The 21,981-nt window shown below is 22.7% G+C and overlaps 9 protein-coding genes across 9 annotated transcripts; 5 read left to right on the forward strand and 4 right to left on the reverse strand. All coding sequences in view use genetic code 6, as the record gives it.

Moving 5' to 3' along the window:
• Positions 1 to 442: 442 nt before the first annotated feature.
• Positions 443 to 2,023, forward strand: TTHERM_00997650 (hypothetical protein; the record flags this gene model as incomplete). The annotated part of the gene is made up of 4 exons (XM_001019205.3): positions 443 to 655; positions 711 to 924; positions 988 to 1,679; positions 1,736 to 2,023. The coding sequence occupies 4 exons, from the start codon at positions 443 to 445 to the stop codon at positions 2,021 to 2,023; spliced, it is 1,407 nt and encodes a 468-aa protein (XP_001019205.2).
• An 859-nt stretch (positions 2,024 to 2,882) lies between these two features.
• Positions 2,883 to 4,529, reverse strand: TTHERM_00997660 (plant dual-specificity MAP kinase kinase family domain protein; the record flags this gene model as incomplete). Its single annotated transcript, XM_001019206.2, has 1 exon — positions 2,883 to 4,529. The coding sequence occupies one exon, from the start codon at positions 4,527 to 4,529 to the stop codon at positions 2,883 to 2,885; it is 1,647 nt and encodes a 548-aa protein (XP_001019206.2).
• A 43-nt stretch (positions 4,530 to 4,572) lies between these two features.
• Positions 4,573 to 5,430, reverse strand: TTHERM_000997669 (transmembrane protein, putative; the record flags this gene model as incomplete). Its single annotated transcript, XM_012798421.1, has 2 exons — positions 4,573 to 4,670; positions 4,758 to 5,430. 2 exons carry the CDS (start codon positions 5,428 to 5,430, stop codon positions 4,573 to 4,575), a joined length of 771 nt encoding a protein of 256 aa, XP_012653875.1.
• Positions 5,431 to 6,545: 1,115 nt separating this feature from the next.
• Positions 6,546 to 7,112, forward strand: TTHERM_00997670 (inorganic pyrophosphatase; the record flags this gene model as incomplete). Its single annotated transcript, XM_001019207.1, has 1 exon — positions 6,546 to 7,112. The coding sequence occupies one exon, from the start codon at positions 6,546 to 6,548 to the stop codon at positions 7,110 to 7,112; it is 567 nt and encodes a 188-aa protein (XP_001019207.1).
• Positions 7,113 to 9,373: 2,261 nt separating this feature from the next.
• On the reverse strand, positions 9,374 to 11,275 carry TTHERM_00997680 (hypothetical protein; the record flags this gene model as incomplete). The annotated part of the gene is made up of 1 exon (XM_001019208.1): positions 9,374 to 11,275. The coding sequence occupies one exon, from the start codon at positions 11,273 to 11,275 to the stop codon at positions 9,374 to 9,376; it is 1,902 nt and encodes a 633-aa protein (XP_001019208.1).
• A 3,914-nt stretch (positions 11,276 to 15,189) lies between these two features.
• Positions 15,190 to 15,965, reverse strand: TTHERM_000997699 (hypothetical protein; the record flags this gene model as incomplete). The annotated part of the gene is made up of 2 exons (XM_012798422.1): positions 15,190 to 15,841; positions 15,898 to 15,965. The coding sequence occupies 2 exons, from the start codon at positions 15,963 to 15,965 to the stop codon at positions 15,190 to 15,192; spliced, it is 720 nt and encodes a 239-aa protein (XP_012653876.1).
• Positions 15,966 to 16,357: 392 nt separating this feature from the next.
• Positions 16,358 to 17,910, forward strand: TTHERM_00997700 (histidine phosphatase family (branch 2) protein; the record flags this gene model as incomplete). The annotated part of the gene is made up of 2 exons (XM_001019210.2): positions 16,358 to 17,245; positions 17,401 to 17,910. 2 exons carry the CDS (start codon positions 16,358 to 16,360, stop codon positions 17,908 to 17,910), a joined length of 1,398 nt encoding a protein of 465 aa, XP_001019210.2.
• Positions 17,911 to 18,374: 464 nt separating this feature from the next.
• Positions 18,375 to 18,776, forward strand: TTHERM_00997710 (hypothetical protein; the record flags this gene model as incomplete). Its single annotated transcript, XM_001019211.3, has 1 exon — positions 18,375 to 18,776. One exon carries the CDS (start codon positions 18,375 to 18,377, stop codon positions 18,774 to 18,776), a length of 402 nt encoding a protein of 133 aa, XP_001019211.1.
• Positions 18,777 to 19,450: 674 nt separating this feature from the next.
• On the forward strand, positions 19,451 to 21,229 carry TTHERM_00997720 (peptidyl-prolyl cis-trans isomerase, cyclophilin-type protein; the record flags this gene model as incomplete). The annotated part of the gene is made up of 6 exons (XM_001019212.3): positions 19,451 to 19,714; positions 19,777 to 19,925; positions 19,982 to 20,129; positions 20,183 to 20,732; positions 20,850 to 21,006; positions 21,067 to 21,229. The coding sequence occupies 6 exons, from the start codon at positions 19,451 to 19,453 to the stop codon at positions 21,227 to 21,229; spliced, it is 1,431 nt and encodes a 476-aa protein (XP_001019212.2).
• Between the last annotated feature and the right edge of the window lie 752 nt (positions 21,230 to 21,981).

Genomic DNA, 21,981 nt, shown 5'->3' on the forward strand with positions numbered 1-21,981 from the left:
TATATTTAAATTGTTTGTTGAATCTATAAATATTTTCCGTAAATCCTCATTAATTCTCACCAACCCTCCCCCCAAACTCCAGGAGTACTATATGGTGATTTATAAATATTCAGAAAATATGGTGAAAATTTATGCTGGTGAGAATATATGAGGATTTAAGGTAATAAGTTTTAAATTACTAAATAAAATGAAATATCAATATTTTTATATGATTTAATTAGAAAAGATTTAATCAGATAGATTATAAATCTTTCTATAATAATTGGATTATTTTTGATATTAATAATGTAATTCAGTTTGTTATTCTATTTGCGTTGTTAATATTTAACAGTGTTTATAATTCTTATTTGTGATTATAATTATTTAACATAGATAAATCTTTAAAAAAAACAAAAGTTATTAAAGCTATTCATTTTATATCACATAGAAATAAATTTAAGAAATGGAAGAAATTTTAAGCAATATTCTTGAAAGCAAGAAGACAAAAACACTTAGAGAGTATGAAGAAATAGTTTAAAAATCTGGAATGATTTGGAAGAAATCATTTGAGTATAATACTCCAATTACAGGATAGGTCAATTTTGATGATTTCTTTAAAATTGCTGGAAAAAATGTACAGAAAGTATGCAAATTTATCGTCAAATGCATAGACAGAGTAATTTTCTTTCTTAATTTTTAAAACTAATTTATATATTAAACCAATTATAAAGGGAGACAGTATAGAATATGTAAGGTCAGTATAGTTCTTTTATAAAACTGTTAGTGGTGAAATAGTAGAAGGTTTTTAATAGATGCATCCTTAAGCTCCAAGCAAAGGAAAATTTGCAGAAAAAATATTTGAATTGGAAGACGATGAATATATAATAAAGATGATTGGAAGAACTGGTCTATTTCTGGATGCATTCGGCTTTGAAACAACCAAAGGTACTAGCTAATAAATTATTTCATTTAAATATTTATTTATAAGAAATTAAATGATATGATTAGGTAGATAATACGTATTTGGAGGTAATGGTGGAGGCGAGAGAGAGTTAAAGGCTCCAGATGGTTTACATTTTTCAAATTTTGGGTCAATTCATTGCGATGGTGGTGTCTTTAGTGTTTTATGTGATTCTTTGATTATACCAAACAAGGAAGAAGATAAAAATAAATAGCCTGTTGATTTCGAATAACTAGGAACTGCTGTCAAATACATCATTGATTGCTTGGGAATAAAAGATATATTTACTTTATTCAAATTGAATAGATATTTTGCATCATGGAGATATTCAGCAATATTCCTTAATAAGCTATCAAAGAGAATTATTTATAGTTGCAATATTTAAACAAGATAATACATAGAAGAAATCATGAAAAATGCCAATACAAGCTATCGTTCGATATAGCAGATTTAAAAACTTTTAAATGTAACTAAAAATTAGATTTCTAATCCGTTTGGAGATTAGGACTTTAATGGATTTACAGTTACTAAAAACGGAGGAAATGGAGTAATTGTCATTCATTCGAATATGCAAAACTATAGAAATTCTGCATTTTAGACTTCTTTTGCATACGGAGAACTCATGTTCGAAGCTAAGTTATCTGATTTGTTTGATGAAGAATTTATGTAAATGCTGATATCTAGAAATGCATGTATTGTAGCTGGGTGCTATATGAAATAACCTGGATTTGGTGCAGAAGTAATTTTAATATAATTCAAACAATCTATGAGATAATCAAAAAATAAATTAAATAGGGGTATGTTGAGTTATTCATAAGAGATGACAATGCTTAAAAAAATATTTTTCACTAGAAATTAAGTGATACTAAACTTACGAAGGATTGGAAGTAGCTATTTATTAAATATGAAAAAGATGAATTATCAAACGAAATGGCAAAATTTACACCTACTTCAATTAAATTATTAGTAGGAGGTAAAGATACTTGTTATTGGGGAGGACATTATGGTAATATTTTCTCAGGAATAACCTTAAGAGGAATTCCTTTTTATTCAAGAAAGGATAAAGCTTTTCTTTCAATATGAGAAATCAAAACATATTATATACTTTAAATCCATTATAATTCTCATTAAAATTAATTCTCAAAATTTAATAAATAAGTAAATATAAATATAATTTTAATAAAAAACAAATAAATTTTAGAAATCTATAAATATAAATTAAACAGTATTTAAATTTTTATAATATAATTTATTTTTTTCAGTTTCAATAGATTCTATTTGATTAGTTGTTTTTATTTTTAAATTTGACTCATGTAAATTATAAGATCATATTGTAATAAAATTAAATTAATGGAATAAATTGTTTGGTAATTTAGGTTAAAGCAAAAAAAAAATTATAAAATTTAAAAATCATTTAAATAATTTAATTTTATATTTTTAAAGAAAAACTTGATCTCAATTATTCATTTGTTAATTTAAATATTTTTATCCATGAATCGTATAGAATTAATTGCATTATTTCTTTAATAAATTACAAGAAAATTTTATTCTACTACTTAATTGATTTGGATATTTTAAAAGGATGAGTAATTAATTAATTAATTAATTTTGATTTAATCTAGCATATTTAATACATTTCAAACTATAAATGTTACATTAAACATGCAAAAATGCTTAAAGAAAGAATGTGTTTTAATAATTGAATATAGTAATTCCAAATTAATTTTGCTAACTTAATTAACAAAATATTATGATAAAAATACAGTAAACATTATACATTTGATTTAATTGATTAGGAGGTATTGTTTATAATATATTATTGTTTAGTATTAATTTAATTTTTAGAATTAGAAATTTATTTATTTATTTTTTGGAAGTGTTATTTACTTACTTACTCATTAATATTAGGAAAGAAAGAATTAGAGTTTTTTTTAATATAAATTCAAATGAGCTTTTTACCAGCAAAAAGAAGTACACTATTATCTCTCTAGAGATTTGTGTTCGAGATGCTGTTAGCGCTTGTTGTAATACCATTTACTATATTATTTTGGCTACTGATAGGATTAATTAACTTGTTACTATAATTTTTTGATATATATGAATTGTTACTTCCTTGATCATAGTTTTTATTATAATTAACTGGTTTGATATTTGTTAATATATTATCTTAAACAGATTTAATTAAATTTCTCTTATTTTCATTTATTGGTGGGAGAGTTGGAATTGTATCTTTGCTTTGCTAATAACGATGATTTCCTAATTAAAGATTTTATTAAGAACCTTTAGAACTCATAGGATGCTTCATTTATATTAAATTTTCAATACTTCTACTTCTGCTAGCTTTGCTGATGTGGGGATTGTGGCGCTGCTCATAAGCATCTAAATTCATTTCTGATTGAATTTAATTGATTGAGGGTATATTGCTAGAAGAAGGAATCATATGCTAAGAATATACTCCGTTGTAATGGCTACTCTTTTTTGGGATTACAGGAGAGATATTTTTTTAAGATGGTGGTTAGCTGAGCTTTCGTTATTCGTTGCGCCTAAGTGGGCTATTAAGTTAATTGTTAATTTAACTATCACTGATTTGTGTTGAAATTGGATTTTTTGAGTTAGCTTCATTGCTAAAAGAATTCATTTCTGAAGAAGCTGTTGACTCATATTAGGGCTCTGGCAATATGTTATTAAGTTATTTAAGATTCCTCCCTACCTTCAGAGTCTTTAGCAATTCCTACTTTACATCACAATTAAAAGGATTGTAGTCAACATTCAATTCTTAGGCTATGTTGAGTCTTCTTTAAATGTAAGGTGTTTCAAGTAATTCTGAAGTTGTTAATCTCATTTTTGGATTTACTTACAAGCACAAACTCAGAAAGTCAGTTAAATCTTATGAATACCAAGATGGGATAGGATCATATTACCCTTTTTGTACTTTCTTAAACAAGCCTTCCATATCTTGAGCCTTGAATGGTGGGTTTAAAGAAACCAATTCGTAGATTACACACCCAAGAGACCAGACATCTGATTTTGAATTATAAGGCTTATCTCTCCACACTTCAGGAGAAGCATAATAAGGAGTTCCAGTCTAAGTGTAAAGCATCCCTTTCTTAGCGACTTTTGAGACATTTAAATCTCCAAGCTTCAAATTTTTATGATCACGAGTGAGCATAATGTTGGCACACTTAAAATCCCTATGCAAGATATTTAAATCATGTAAACACTTTAAACCTTTAATCATCTAAATTATATACAGCCAAACTACCTTCTCATCAAGATACTGGTTCTTTTTCTTTAAATTGCGAATCTTGTTTAAGAGGTCACCGCCCGCACAATATTCCATTATTATATGTAAGAGTCCAGTCTTTTCATCATAAAATGCTTCTTTATATCCAATGATCTCTTATGAGCTCAAAGAGGCAAGGAACCTAACTTCGTTGATAGCGTTTTCTTGCTCTTTGGCAGAAAGACTTCCCATCTTAATATTTTTCATAGCATAATCTTAACCATTGCTGATTTTACGAACTTTAAAAACACTGGAATAGGCACCTTCACCTAATTTCCTAATTACATCAAAATCATTCAAAGACATCTTGCAAATTTACACAAAAACTGTTCTTCAAAATAATCTTAAGTCAAAGTAGCAGCTAACTTTTAAATTTAAACTTATTTGTTTGAACTTATTTATTTATGGTTTTAATATAGAAATCAAAAGCTCTTTTCTCTACTTAAACTTTTTTTAAAATGAATAAAAGTAAGATTAGCACATTTATTTAAAAAATATGAAATATTTGATTATAATTAAACAATAAATATCTACTTTAGTGCTAGCTATGGTCTTAAGTTAAAACAATATTTAAACAATTTATTATATACTCTCGTTATTTGTATTTTTTTTTACTTTTAATTTTTGCTTTTTTTACTTGTTTTTTTGTTTGTTTGTTATTTGTATATTTTTTTAAGAGTTAAAATGTTTAAATTCTTACTTTCTAAATTTAATTGTTTTGTAATTAAAATTAATATAAAATAATAACAACCTTTGAAGTCATTTTAAAAGTAATATTAAAATATAAGCATATTTCTTTTTTGATGAAAATAAATCCAGTTAGTTGCCTCATTTGCACTAACTCTTTTACCATTTCTTCTTTTATATCAAAGTTAATAATATTAAAAATCAACCTCTTAAATTGCTTATCTATTACCTTCTTCGCTTATCTCTATCTATATTTTAAGCAATCTTTACAATTTGTCTCATATGTTAAGACAGATATATAGATCTATCTTTTTATATTGAATCCATCATTCGATCGTTAAAATCTTGTTTGTATCTATATGACTTCCAATTTATTTATATATAAAACTAATTAATCTAAAAAATAAAAATAATCTTCTTTTAAAATAAATAACCATTAAATTATTACCACATAATTATTCAATAATAAAGACAAACAATAACAAAATTTTATATTTATTGAAAGACAGAAAATTATCATAAAATTAGCTAAATAATTCAAACTATGTAATTTATATTTCATTCATTTTTATTTATTTTTTCTATTTTTTCCTCAAGCATATGATTGAAGTTTTACTATCTTTTGTAAAAAATAAAACTTTTTTATGTTGAACTTGTGAGTTTAAGCACTAAAATAAAATACAAATTAATTTTGCTAATTATATTGATATATTTTATAATAGTTTTATTCTTTTATTTTAAATCGTTAATTTCAATAAGCTATTTAAATTTTTTATTAGTTTTTTAAAAATATTTGATTAAGTAAATATTACTTTATAATAACCTAATTGTTTACATTAAACAATAATTTAAAGAAAAATCATAAAATCATACAGGGAGATAGTTATTACTCTTTTATATCTTAATAAATAACTATAATTATTCTGAAATTCAAAGAAAAATAGTAGAAACACATTATTAATTTTATAAGGATGTATTATACTTTTCTATCATATTTTATAATTGATGAAATCAAGAAGTTCTTTTATATTGGTAGCGATTTAAATACAGTTATTATAAAAGATATTAATTTGCAAAAAGATATTTATTGAAACATATTTATTTATTATATTAATTCCTATGAAATAAAAAAAAATCTTTTAAAATTAAAATTCTCAAGTGATTATGAATTTAAATATTATTTTGATTTTAATAATAAATATGAAGATAGTTTTATTTTGATATTTTAAAGCATGTTTAATATAATTTTTTATATAAAAGTATCTAAGTAATAACCTTTAATGATATCTAAATATTGCATTTAAAATCAACAAAAATAGTTACACATACACTTAAAAAAAATGAGTAGATATTATCTTAAGACACCACTGTATTCTATTTTTTTATGTTTTTCATATCAGAAAGACGAAATAGCTTTATTTTTGTTGATATCAATAAAGATTTTCTATTATCTTTTTTATTTGATTAGAATGTGCTATTAAATATGATGTAATATAGTCCTTTCATATGTATGATTGATTGGCATTTTATATAGACCAAGGCTTTTTGAGAAATTAATTATTTTTTGTTGAGATAAGAAAATTTTAAATTAATAAAATAAAAAGATATTAAGTTTATAAAAGAAGAAGATAAGATATGATTCCCAAATACTCAATGAACCCCTGGCACTATGTGAATTATGGTCCAGAAGCACCTAGAATAGTAACATCAGTTATTGAAATTCCTTAAGGCTCCTAAGCAAAGTATGAGCTTGATAAGGAGTCAGGTATGCTCCGTTTAGATAGAGTTCTCTTTTCAGCTGTTCATTACCCCGCTAATTATGGTTTTATTCCCTAAACCTACTGCGATGATAAAGATCCTTTGGATATTTTAGTACTCTGCTCAATTAACGTCGAGCCTCTTTGCTTAATAGAATCTAAAGTTATTGGTGTTATGCATATGATTGATGGAGGAGAGACTGATGATAAAATTATTTCTGTAGCTGCTCATGATGCTTCAGTAAATCACTTTAATGACATCAGTGAGCTACCTCAACATATGTTAATGCAAATCAGAAGATTCTTTGAAGACTATAAGAAATTAGAAAAGAAACAAGTCATTGTTGAAGAATTTTAAGGTAAAGAAAAGGCTTATTAAGTAGTTGAAGATTCAATCAAAATGTACAAAGAACATTTCCCTCAACATGATGATCCTAAGTTGTGATTGAGTTATTATACAAATGCATTTTTTATTTTTTTTATATGTTAATATGTAGCCAATCTTATAAATTCGTTTTGAAGTACCTAAAGCTTCTATTATAACATTTTCAAATTGATATTTTAAATATTTAAGCTTATTCAAAGAATAAAATCATTATATTTTTAGATAATTTATCCTGAAAAAAAGTCGTATTTTACTATTTTAAGTTACTAATATTAATAAATCTTCTTGAGTAGAATATGTTTGCCTGATAATTAGTATTGAAAACAAAAAATATAAGCAATTGATTAACTTTTTTATTTTCTAAAATAAATTATATTTTGGTAATCATAAAGTTAATGAATGATCTAATAACAGTTGTAATAATGCAAAAAAAAAAACTAAATATTCAAGTAAACTAATATTTCATTTGAAAAGTAGATAACTTTATTAAAAATTGTAAATAATTTTTAAACAGCTGATACGAAAATTATTTTATTTCAAAAAAAATTATTTAGATAAAAATAAATTAGAAATAAAATTTATAGAAATGAGATTATTGAAGCCAAATTAATTTGTTAAAATTAATTAAATTTATTAATTTAAAATTTAAAAATATAAATTGAAATTTTTCTATTTTAAATTAAACTTTAAGAATCTTATTAAAAAATACAAATAAATAAATCCTTCTTGTTATTATATTATGGATAAACCTAATAAAAATTATTATTAACTTTTAGAAATACAATTTAATTTTATTACTAGAATAAAAAAATGTAATTTATTTAAATTTTAGATGTTAATCAAAATTAAATTTAATGAGCTTAATTTAAATTTCTATTGCTTATTACTATTTTTGAGATTAATAAATAAACATTATCTCTCATTATAATTTCAAAAAATTAAATTAGAATATATTTATTTATTGATTTGGTTTTTATTTTTCTTGCCTAAAATTAATATTTAAAAAGTAAACTTCTTTAAATTTAACTAAAAAAAATAAATCAAATATAAATTAATTTATCAAAAATAAACATTTTTTTAGAAGTTTATTTTTTGAAAAATGAATTAGCTAACATTTATTTATAAGTCCATCCAACTTCAAATATTTTTGTTTAAAAAAATCAAATAAAAACTTATTTTTTACAAATATTAGTGCAAAAAAGTGAAAAAATAAGTGTAAAAATAGATATATAAATAAATAGAAAATTCAATTGAATATTTTTGTTGGTTTTTAAATCTTTGAAAATGTAAATTAATGAGTATATTTATTTATTTTATTTAACTTTATAATTATAGGATAATAAATAAAAGAAATTGTTATTCAATGTAATTAATTTGAATATATTTTTTAGATAAAAGCAAAAGGTATGTATGCATGTATATTGGAATGCATAAAAGGATCATAAAAAATATTAATTTACACTAAAAGTTATATAAAATTAAATTAAGACACGTTTCCATAAGAATACCCACTCACAAAAGTGAAAATTAAATTCATCTATGAGCAACCCCACTCTGTTTATTTTAAATTATTATAAAAGATTTTTGATAAGCAGTATGCGATTTCTATTCGTTTAGTATATCATCGCAGGTAGAGTCAAATACTTACTTCCTTTTAAATTAAAGGAAAAATTGAAAAATTAAATGAAATTTTAAAGATCAAAGATGAAATTATAAAGGATTTTTAAAATTTGATACATGAAACTCAATATTAAGTGTTTTATAGAATTATTTATTAATATAGTTTTTTTAAGTATTTAATATAATAGTATTTATTTATTTATTTGTTATAAATTTAAACATTGATTTGCTTGTTGAGTCAATGTTTGCTTGCTTTAAAACCCTAGTTAGTTAGTTAGTTACAAGTTTTTTAAGTCACATTTTTAGAAATTAATTTTTATTATCAAAAATCAAAAGAAACATCTTTGATAGTATTTGTGAGGATGAATTAGTTAGTTTTATAATTATAATTTTTATAATTATTATAATTTTAATAATTTATAGCTTTTACTCAGTTTATATTTTATAATGAGCTTTAAGGATTATTTATCATTAAGTTGTTTATATGAATTTAATTTTTATATTGATTTTGGAATATTTAACAATTTACTACATATTAACCATCAATTTTTGTTTCTTTCTTTATCTTTTTTTTTCCGTTTTTTTATAATTTTTGAGAGGTTGTTGTTAATTACCTTAAGTTACTTTTAATATTAATGTTTTTTATTAGTTAGGAAACAAGAATTTTGTTTGAATAATTAACTTAACCCGATATAACTCAATCAATCAAAATTCTTTATAGATGATTAAGAGCAAGCGGAAGGAAGAATGTTGAACTCAGCTATTGAATTTTTTGACTAACTCTGGGTTTAATCACTATCCAATAAATTTAAGGAGTGCTCGATTATGTTAATACCTGAAAAGCTTTAAGTAATGACTCTATTATGTTTGGTAGTTTCATGAGGTGTGGAGGTAAGTGCTGTAGAAGAAATGCAAAAACTCTATTTTCTTGGATTTTTAAGCACTTTAAGCTTATCTAATTAGTCTGGTTAGCCTATGCATTTTTAGAAGTATTAGAGCATTATTAAATGGGAATCCTTATTTTCTACTTTTGAGTGAATGAATAACCAGTCTTAGGCATAATTTAACAACCAAAATTCAAAGACGGCACTGTAAGATTAATTCATCAATAAATCTTTTATTAATTTGTTATTGAACTTCTTCTTTTTTAAGTAAGCTGAGAATCTTTGTCTAAATTGCTCTAACTCTTTAGGCTCTTTCATTCTAAGTAGTTGAGTAACTTTGTCCTTATTTTCTGATTCGTTTAGGAATGACTTGAAAGCCTTTACAAAATTTTTTACTACATTTTTTTTCTCAGCCTTTGCAAGGTACTCCTTAGTAAAGTCGATATCTTGAATTATGTTTGAATAATCATTAAAATCTATTTCAGATTGATTGCTTTCTCCAAATGTGGAGTTAACTTTTACTTATTGAGTTTTATCTTATTAGCTACCTAAATTTTTACAAGGAGTTTAGATGATAAACTAGCTCTAAAGTGAATTATTTTCGTGTGAGGAGATTTCTGGTCTTTAAAGGAGCTCTATTGCTATTTAACCTTGGAGAATCGAGTAAAGATCTTGAGATAAAATCATAGATTATTAAGGAGAAAAAGAGAGTTTTTAGTCAGAGGCGTTCGAGTTATGCTAATAGCTGGAAAGAGATTCATCGATTATTAATTTATCACATTTAGGATTAATTTTTTAAATAATATTCTTATCAGCAACATTCTGAGTGGTTTGGTTTAGACGGGGATTTTCTTTATTAATAAATTACGATTAATTAGTGGATTCCTAATTTTGGTTAGGAGGGGTGATGTAATTATTATTATTTAGAAAAATATTACTTGTCTGATTAATTAATAGCTATTATTTATTATTATTATTAGTACTGAGTAATGATTTCTGTTCAGATAATTCTGATTTGCAATGATCAAAATTTAAAAATTTTTAATTCTTTAAACCTTAACTTTCAAATTAGTGGTTTATAGCTTAATCAAAAATGTATTTGTTGCAAGAGGGTTCATTAATCAATGTTATATCTGACAAGTCAGAGTTGCAGCTTCCTTTGCGCAGTTTAGCTCTGAGAATACTATCCTAAATCAAGCAAGAATCTTCAAATTCTAAGAGCTTTTAGCTAGTTAATTGTGATTATTATTGATTACAAGAAGAGCAAATTTACCCAGAAGAGATTTGATTGCAGTATTTTTCTTAATTTTAATTAAGAATATCAATATCAAAATTTATCGTTTATTTCTGATTACCATACTAGAAATCAATACTTAATTAAAGTTTTTCATCACAATGTTAGATTTTTGGTACAACTTCTATTGTTTCAATTCTATGTTTTTAGCTATCATTATTCATCTCCAAGTACTCTGAGCTAGTGTGAGCAGAAATTTACACTTTCAAATTTTTTTTAAGGTCAATTTGCTTTTAAAAAAGCTATCCGTTATAATATTTAGTACTCCCATTAGTCTTTTAAGGGTGGAGCTACCTGTTGACTTTTATCTGAGAAAATTATTAGGTGGCAGTTTAGTTTTTCTTGTCAGCTGCTTTTATGACCTCAGTCTGATGAAAGTTTACTTATTTAAAATTGCTTGATGACTATTTTATATTTTGAGTCATTCGTCAAAATACTAGAAACCTGTCTCAGAAATTCTGAATAGAAAAGCACCTGAGGAGTTTACAATAATGAAAAATTGTTTTAGTTAGTATTTGCTTATTAAAATTTTCTTTTTTTTTTTTTTTTGATAGAGAATATTGATTTTTATATTTATGAGAAAGAATACTATTTATTTATTTTTCAAATTTGGTGTTAAAATGAATTATTAAATTTTTAGTTTGTTTGTTTGTTTAGCTGGATATTCTTTTTATAATTAAAGCTGGTTTTTTAGTTAATATTTTTGCAGCTATTAGCTATTTGGGGTGTTTTAATCTTTTTCTTATTTACTTTTTCTTTTTGTTTTGAATTTTTATAAATGATTTATAATTTATTTGTAATTTCATAAAGAATAATTAATCTTCAAAACAAACTAAAAAAAGAAATAACAAAATGAATATTTTAAATTACTTTTTCATTTCATTTAATTTAATTTGTTTGGTTTTTTGACCATTAGGAAAAATAAATATTTTGTTTTTCTAAGTTGGTTTCTGCAAATTTGGATTAGAGTTGCTTATTAATAAGCAATATTTTTACAATTTTGTTAATATTCAAAGATTTAATTACCAATTTCTAATATAAAATTATAAATTCATAAATTTTTTCATACTTTGATTACTTTTTTTAATAATATAGACTAGCTTTTCACAAAGCCTTTTGCCATAATAATAAATCTATAGACGAAGAAATCGAATTTGATTTGTCATTAATAAAATAAATAAATTTGATTAAAAGTAATTTTCAAAATACTTTATGGACGAATAATTATTATAAACAATTCTTATTACAAATAATTTATAATTAAAAATTTTTTCAATCAATTGATTAACAAATAATAATTTAACATTTTTTAATATTTTTATATCTAAATTGTGCTTTTATTTTTATGCAAAACTTAAAGGAAGATATTAAGTGTATAGAATGAAATGAATAATTGCAATAAATTAATTTTTAGATCAACTCAATCAAAAAAATTTTAAGAAAATTTAATTCAATCTTAACTTTAAATTTAAATTAAAAAAGAATGTTATCATCTATTTTTGATTTATTGATTAGTCAATTGCCTTCTAGCCTATTTACATTTAATAAAAGAATTAGACAGTTTAAATACTTGTGATCTTTACTTGAGAAACGAAGATTGTTTAATACAGCACTTATATTATTTGATTGACATTTAACTAAAGAAATACTTACTAAAAATCTAATAAATAGGGCACAATATACTGAAATATAGAGTGAGTCTTTCATACTTTCATTCAAATACTAAAAAATATTCCTCTTTCGAATTATTTTATTTATATTAGTGGGGGTTGCTGCTTACTATAAAATAACAATATTATTTGGGAAACACTTAAGTAGACCCCCCTTTTATTTTAATAAATTGAGCTTTTAAATGGGACAAATGAGATACTAATAGAGAATAGCTAGCTATCATGCTGATAAAAAATATCTAACCTTTTCTTAAAAATTTTTAATTCAGATTAGTAGTGTTAAAGATTTACATCAAACTAAAATTAATTATAAAAATAAATATTAAAATAAAGCAAAAACATTCACTCATAAACTCATACTTAGTATTTACTAAAAATTTGTTCAGTATGATTTTGAATCTGATTAATCTACTATAAATTTAATAATTTTAATAGAATTGCTTATATTTTTTCATTCATTTATCCATAAAATTATTTTTAAACTAGTTCAAAAAAATATTTCTTCAAAGCTTCAAAATCAAATAGAATTTGTTTAATTTGAAGTGAATTTTTAGATTAAAAAACATTTATAAAACCTTTTAACTAAATGTAAAGAAGCTTAAAAATATTCTTTTATTAAATAATAAAGAAATTTAAATAAAAAATAAAAGACATAGTTAAATATTTTGTATTAAATTAAGTCTTTAAATTTTTGTTTGTTAAATCAAATATTTAAAATTTAATCATTTAAATTATAAAAAAAATAGCTATGATAAAGATTAGGATAAACAATACAAATAAATTTCACTTTCTTACCTTTGAATTAACTCATTTTTAACGAAGATTTAAAAAAGCATTTTTAAAAATTTTTTTAACTTAATTCAAAACTTAAATTTGATGTTCATATTTATTATTTTTTATTTATGAGGTATAATTGAAGTTAAGTATATCTTGTTAAGCCCTAATTTTATTTTGAAAATATATTTTAAGCCATATATTTTGACTAACTGACATTTTCTCTAAAATTAATTCTAATCAGCTTATCTTCTTTTTAATGTTTTTAAAAATCCGATAAAACATGTTTATAAAGTTATTTAACTCCCAATTAAAAGTGTTAATAATAATAATTAAGAACATTTTAAAACAATATTATATTATAATTAATTATACATGTCTAAAGTAGTAAATAAGAAAGGAAGAACTAAAATACTTTATCTTTATATCATGTTTATTTATTTCTATAGGTAGAAAAGAGATTATAAAGACAAACTCCTTTATTTAATTTGATTTGATTAGCAAGAAGAAGATAGAATCACTAAAATTATACGAAATTGATACATCCAACATATGAACAAAAAAAGAGTAGTGAAGTGACTCAAAATTAATTTACTTTTCTTCATCATTTTATTATCAAATTCAATTAATAATGATGATGTTTTTTAATCAGTAGAGACGTCATCTAGTTTTAGCCATTCGCTTTATCAATTAAAAACTTTTAATATTCCTTCTATTGATAGTAATTATATTCAAAGGTATTTGAAACTATAAAAATAATAATAATATATTATAAAATGTGTATTTTTTTCTTTGAGATTCATTTTCCTTCATATTTTAGCATCATAATAAAATTTTAATGGAGTTTTAGGTAAAAGTTTTATTTTATAGAAAGTGGCTTTATATTGAAATTAAGTAAATTATAGATTACGTAATCGTATTTTTACGTGCTTATATATGTAAGACAACTTTCATCAAATTTGTATTTCTAAAGAAATACATTAACCTTAATAATTAAATTATTACATAATTAAGCAATCAATCAATAATTAATTAAATTATTTGCAAAAATTCTTAATAATTGGATTGAGTTTTCTCAATAGAAAATAAATATACTATTAAAACTTTATCCATATTTTGTTTCCATTAATTCAGTAAATATTACATCTTTTTCACCTAAAGACCGAAATGATTTAAATACTTCAATTAAATAAATAAAAATTGTAAATGCTTCTAAATTAAGCAAACTCTTTCTAATTAATAATAAAATTTTTATTATGATTAAAAATTCCTGATAATTAATTTATGTTAAACAAAAACATAGTTTATTATAACTTTCTATTACTTAAACCTTTAAAATTCATAATACAAAACAAATGAATCATTCTACACAAACAATCTAGGAAATTTTTTATTTCTTTTATAATTTATTATCAGTACTAAAAATGTATTTTTATGAATTACTTTATTAAATATTAATAGACTTATTTATTGATATTGTTGAATTAATTTTTTATTAGTTTCAACCATTTATTTATTTAGAATGTTTTATATTATAAAATTATTTAATATTTAAAAAAAAATAAATATCAATAAATTAAATATTTTTATTTATTTTCATAAAATAAAATTTTATTTAAAATAAATATAATGAATTAAATAATAATATTTTTTAATAACTATGATTTACTGTTAAAAATAAATTTAATTTCAAATATTCTACAGATAGCTTAGTAAACAATTCACAGCCCATAAAATAAATAAAAAAAAAGAGATTATGATTAATATTTAATGGATTATGCCGCTTTTTAATTTATATTTTGAATTTGAAAACCTAAATATATTTGTTTAGCTAAAAGATTTGAGTTAAAAAATAAATTTCAATAAATATTAGGTTGAAAAACAAATTTAAAATATCAAAAAAAATATAAATAAGTTAAAAATTAATAAAAAAATACTTATTAGAAATGCCTGAAGAATTATATATAGCAGGAGGAGTCTTTATTATTATAGTAGGAATATTAGCTTATTTAGGTTATTATGGAGTTCTTAGTCCTGTCACTGTTTATAATAAGAAATAATATTTTGGTCCTCGCCAATACCTTTATTTCAATCAAAGAATAAACTATATCAAAAGTAGTGAAATCTGGAATAAAGTTTGTGAAGCTATGAATAAACATTTCAAATTTGCAGTGCCAGCTGGTTTATACTATGATCCTATTGAAATTGTTGAAGATTAAGATAATTGCAGAATAACATTTGGTATTTTGGTAAACCCTGGAGAAGTTAAAAAGATTGAAGCATTTTTAGCAGAATATCCTGAGTACAGCTAAACTACTCTTCCTAGCGTCGACGTTATTTATGCAAATTTTCCTTACAGAAGCGTTATGAGTTTCATGTTTGGAGTCAAAAAAGTATATCCTAATTTAAAGAAATATATTGAAAAGCATAACATTGAAGTCACATCCTTCATGGAATTGTATGACTTAACATTTGGAAAAACCATTCAATTTTATGCTTTTTATGGAGATAAATCTAATGCCTACTTCTTAACAGAAGACGAAGCTCCTAAATACAAAAAGTTATCATGAAATTAATGTTTAAAAAAAAATATTTTTTGTTACAATTTTGAGTTTTTTTGTTAAAAAGTATTTTCTTTTTATTTTTTGAAATTATAATTTATGTTTTTCATATTATTTATGCAAGAGTCACCAAATCTTTCAATTTTTAATAAATAATTTAAAACTAGTTTGTTTTTTAGGTTAGTAATAAAATTTGTTTTCTATCTTTTAATTTATCTAAATAATTATCAGAAATACAATGACAGAGAAATAAGAAATCTTATAAAGAGAAAATTTAATGTCTGTTTGCTTGTTTATTTTTATTTATTTATTTAATTATTTAAAGCTTACCTTGAGTATAAAAATTTCTCTGGTTTGTGTTTTATAAATATTGGATATTAATAATCAATAATAACTTTTAGTATTCTACTTGAATTATTATAAAAATTCTTTGGTTTATTCATACTAAATAAGATCTGCAATATATTTTTGAAGTAAGACTAAAAATTTTGAAAAAAAGAAAATGATAAATTCTGTTAAAATAACAAAAATCATATTCCTGCTGAGCTTAGTATAAATTTTAGGGACATCATCTAAACGCGAGCTCGAAATGGTACAAGTTTTATTTAGACATGGTGCTAGATACACCATGCATGGTAATCTACTAAATTAAGATCCAGAATAAGAAATGCTCATGGATAATAAGGGCTAATTAACAGAAGTTGGAATGAGGCAATTGTATTTATTAGGTAAAAAAATTAGAAAAAATTATATTATTGATCAAAACTTAATACACCAATAATACAATAAGTAACAAATTCATGTGTAATCGTCAAATGTTAATAGAACTCTTTAGTCTGCCCAAAGCTTTATGCTTGGTTTATATCCTATTGGAACTGGTTTTTAAATTCCTACTGGAGTCAAAAGCGAATTATTGAGTCCACCTTCATTTACTTCATCAGAATCTGACAAAGAATTATTGAATGAGAGTTTTATTAATAATTAAGCTTTACCAAGCGGCTTTTATCCTTATCCCATTCATAGTTTGGGGAACCATGATCATATTTTGAACCCTCCTTGCCCTGCTGAAGATGAAATTGAAGAAAAATAATATCAAAAATCAGAAAAATTGATTTAAGAAGAAATTAACAAATACACCTAAGAAATTCATACCATCACAAAAAAACTAAATATTAAAGGAAATTTTGTAGCTAAAAATATAACTAAAATTCAAGATATTATTAATACATAGAAATATAGAGGTATTGATTATGGAATAACTGAAGATGAATATTAGTTAGTCATGTATTTAAAAGCTTATGTCAAGATTTTATAGTAATTTACATTTGATTACAGCAGATTGATTTCGGCACCTCTTTTTAACTTTATATTTGGTCATTTTGACAACAAGGTATAATCTTATTTTATTATTATATCATTACTTACATCATCTCTTATTTAAAAATTGAGAAATATTTCTTAAACGAATAAAATTTATATTTTTAACAAATAAGTAAACAACATATTGTTAATATTAAAAGAATTTTTTTTTATAATAATAAATAGATAAATGACGAAACTAGCTTGAAAATGATAATAGAAAGTACACATGATAGCTAAATAATGCCAATGCTAGTAATGCTTTAATTAATTAATGCTGAGTGCTTAAAGGCAGACTATGACAATGAAACAAACTATTGTTAGAAATTCCCTCCTTTTGCTTCAAATTTTATTTTTGAACTTTACAGTGTAAGTAAAGATGAATATGAAATTTAAATTAAGTATAATGGAAATTATATAAAAGTCTGTGGAGATAAAATATTTTGTAATTACAAAGAATTTAAGAATTAAATATTAAAAAAGATAGTAAGTATGGAAGACTATCCAAATTAATGTGGATTAACAGCAGAAAGCAACTTTGGAAAATAAGATAAAAAGAGTTATATTCCTGTATGGATAGTTGTATTCATCGTGATTTTGATTTTAGTAATCATTGGTTTAGTTATTTACATCAAAAAGATTTAAAATGATTTTAACATTCATTATGACAGATTTAAAAATGTTGTCAGTATCTGATAAATAAATCAAAAGTGAGCCTTTTATACTTATTATTTACATGTTGTGCTATTCCAGTTTATAATTTGAGAAAACTCTTAAATGAAATCTTAATTTTTATGTCATACTTTTTAATTTGATAGATCTTAATTAGAAACAAATTATTTATAATTAATGGTAAAATTTAATATTGTTATAACTTAAAATTAAAAGGTACTTTTTATAATAAATTTTTATTGAAAAAAAATATATAATTTAATCAATTTTTTATATTTAATTTATTTATTGCTCACATTAGTGGAGATAAATTGTGAGAAAGAAAGAAAGAAAGAAAGAAATAAATAAATACAACATATGTTCTAAATCAAAATTTGAAATTTATAATAATAATTAAAATTTCAAAAAGTAAAAAAAAAACTCACACACAAAAGAAAAACAGAATATTAGATAAAGTTCTTTCCATCTATAAAAAATTTGGAGAGAAAATGGTTAAAAAGAAAGGAAAAAAAGGAAAAAAGAAAGGAAAGAAGAAATAGAAAAAGGTCAAGGAATACGATCCTCCCAAATATGAATTACCAGAATACGAAGACCCAGATATTGTGACACCAAAAGTGGAATTGACTATTAAGTTAGCAAATCCTGTTAATGAAGTACTAACTCTAAAATTATCTGATATTCCAATTACAACTAGAGTCGAATACATAAGATAAAAAATAGCAGCTATGCACCAAGGAGCAGTAAGTGAGATCATGATTTGTAGAGATAGATTCAACCCTGAAGAAGCATTTGACCCTACTAAAACTCTTGAAAAATGTGGAATAATTTCAGAAGGCGAAGTCAAATTGTTTTATGATTTCAAACCTGTAACAAACCCACTTTTAGTTTGATAAAGCAGCTATTTAATACTTTATAATAATCTAAAAAGCATAATTAAATTACTAATAATTCTCCATTTCATATAAAGTACATATATTTTCTTAATATATTACATGTTTGTTTCTTATAAGTCTTCATTAGCAATTACAACAACTTTAAAAAGTCCAACCAAATCACTAAAAAAAAAATAAAATAAATAATTTCTTATTTTTATTACCAAACAATAGAATAACTTTACATAAATAAACAACTTCCACAATTTAAGATAAAATAAGTAAAATATATTTTGAAATACACATTTAGTTAAAAAATATTTAGTTTAATCTTTAAAAATTTCAAGGAGATATTTATTGCTAAAATCTTATTGGAAATTAAATAAAATTAATTTGATGAGTTTTCATATAAATTTACATAATAAAAAAATTTTAATTTATTTGTTTATTTTCTTATACTTAAATTTATGAAATTATTTTAGTTGAGATTTAAAATTTTAATTTTTTATGATTATCTATTATCTATCTATCTATCTGATAGTAGGTTTAATATATGTATATGCGATATAAATTTTGTATAATTTTTGTACTATATAGATATTAATTAATATTTGGTTGATTATTATTTAAAATCAGTCTTTAATTTTTAGTTTAGCAAGAAAAGAAACAAAGAAGTTATTTAGTAATTTAAAATGTCTAACAAAAAGAAAGCTATTTAGGTTTACTTAGATTTTATGGTTGGCAGCAAACCTTTAGGTAGAGTAGTCTTTGAGCTGTTTACAGACTTAACCCCTAAAACTGCTGAAAATTTTAGAGGGTTATGCACTGGTGATTATGGATAATCTGGCCTTAGTGGAAGAAACGCTAAATTATGGTATGAGAATAGCAAAATTCATAGAATCGTAGATAATTTTTGCATTTAAGGTGGAGATATAACAAATGGTGATGGAACAGGAGTAATTAAATTATTTACTCTATTAATCAAGAGAATAAAATTTGTATTTTATAATTATATTAGGGGTTCTCTATTTATGGTAGACACTTCGCAGATGAGGATCTATCAAGACGCCACACTTGTGCAGGTTTGCTATCTATGGCTAACTCAGGAAGAAATACTAATAGCTCATAATTTTTTATCACTCTTAAAGCAGCTCCTCATCTTGATGGGTATTATTGAATTAATTTATTAAAAGGTAAATTAGAATTATAAATATAAAAAATAGAAAGCATGTTGTATTTGGTTAAGTTATTGATGGCATGGATATAGTAAGATAAATAGCTAAAGTACCAGTTGATTTAAATGATAGACCAAAAATACCTGTTATTATTAGATAATGTGGTGAAGTAGGTGACAAAAGAGCATTTTTGAGGGTAACTTAAATAAATTTATATTTAATAATTTTAATTGATTTTTATTTTTATAGGATGATCCTTTCTCAAAACAAAGTTATGAAGAAATCTAACAAAGAAAAACTCAAGCAGAAGAACTAAGAAGATAGGGTATTGATCCTGAAGAGTATTTTAAGAAATTAGACGAAAAAGAGGAAAAATTAAACGAAATCGACGAGAGCTTAAAAGTTTTGTAGCAATTAGAGGAAAAGATTAATGAAGTTAAAGAGAAACCGATCACTGAAATGAATGAGAGTACAATAAAGGAAGACGTTATTGCGAGTGATAAAAGCAAATTAAATGAAAAATAAAAAGATAGACTGCGTGAAATTCGCTTGAAATTAAATGAAGCTAAGAAGCTAAATAGTTTAGCCGTCTTAGAAGAGGAAAAGAGAGCTGTAGATCCATATTATGAAAAGAATAAAAAGAAAGAGATCATCAAAGATAAGGCATAAAAAAAGCAAGAAGAGCTCATTAAGAAAGGCTTTGAAAAAAATTAATAATACATGGAATAGTCAGCTATTAAGCAAGAAATATTTTAGGGAAAAGAAAAGAAAAATACCACAGATAACTTTGGATGGAATGGTAAGTTTCTTTTTTTTCATCTTTCATATATTTTTAATATATTTTATTTTCCATCACAAATAAATTATATTACAAAAAAAATACAATTTCTATTAAACATTAAATTAATTTATTTAGTATTCAATTCTGATACTTTATATGGAGCCTATGAGAAGAGATGCAAAAATCTAGTATTTAATGAAGAGCAATATAAATAGTAAGTTGAAAATCCTCACCAAGAATTCCAACCCACAGAAGAATCCTTACATAGATTATAGCAAGATATGGATTAATAGTAATTTTTTAATATTAATTTAGATTTTTAAAAAAAGCTAATTTTTCTAAAATAAAACAGAAAAGCAAAGAAAAAAGAATTCAGCAGAAGAAGAGGATTCGACGAACAAAATATAGATTTCATTGATGAAAGAAACAGAGTTTTTAACAATAAAATTAAAAGACATTTTTCAGAATATACCAAAGAAATAAAAGCTAATTTAGAAAGAGGAACAGCTCTTTGAAAATATTTCAATAAAATTTTACAACTACTTTAATAGATGTATTCAATTTTCGTTTTATAAGAATTTGTAAAAATAATTTTAAAATATAGATTAAAATTAATCAATTTAAACAATAATGAAATAAAAAATAAGAAAATTGTATCATTATTAAAATTTTGGAATTTACTAATCATTAAAAATCTCTAAAACTTTTTAAATTTTAAAATCTAAAATATTTAAATGAATTATAAAGAATAAGTTCACTTTAAGCTTCTTATCAAAAAAAATAATTATTGTAAAATGATTTATTTATGATTTAGTAATTTTAGAAAAATAAAAAACTATAAAGATATCAGATAAGAAATTATTTGCAGTTGTATTTGATATTTATATAATGTTTTTGTGGTAATTTTTTATATCAGCAATTCAAAAAATAAATAGACTTTCTTTAATTAAATAATAAATATTGAATTCTTAGCATTATTATTACTCCTTTATTTTATGAATATTTTACGATAATTTTACAAAATCAATTAATTATACTTAATATCAGAAAGGTGTTTGCTTTAAAATAAAAATTTGTGATAAAATTTATATTAACTATTTATTTAATTAGTAAGAATAATAATCATTAAGTTAAGGAAGAAGATATCTGTAAATTTATTATGATGAACATAAATAAATTTTTCAATATCCAAATGACAAATCTAAAATTCGGCCATTAAACTTAATTATTTTTACATTTTTTCTATTTTTTATTAAAAAAAATAAAT

This window comes from Tetrahymena thermophila, assembly GCF_000189635.1.
Source record: "Tetrahymena thermophila SB210 genomic scaffold scf_8254589, whole genome shotgun sequence".
Classification (NCBI taxonomy): Eukaryota; Ciliophora; class Oligohymenophorea; order Hymenostomatida; family Tetrahymenidae; genus Tetrahymena; species Tetrahymena thermophila.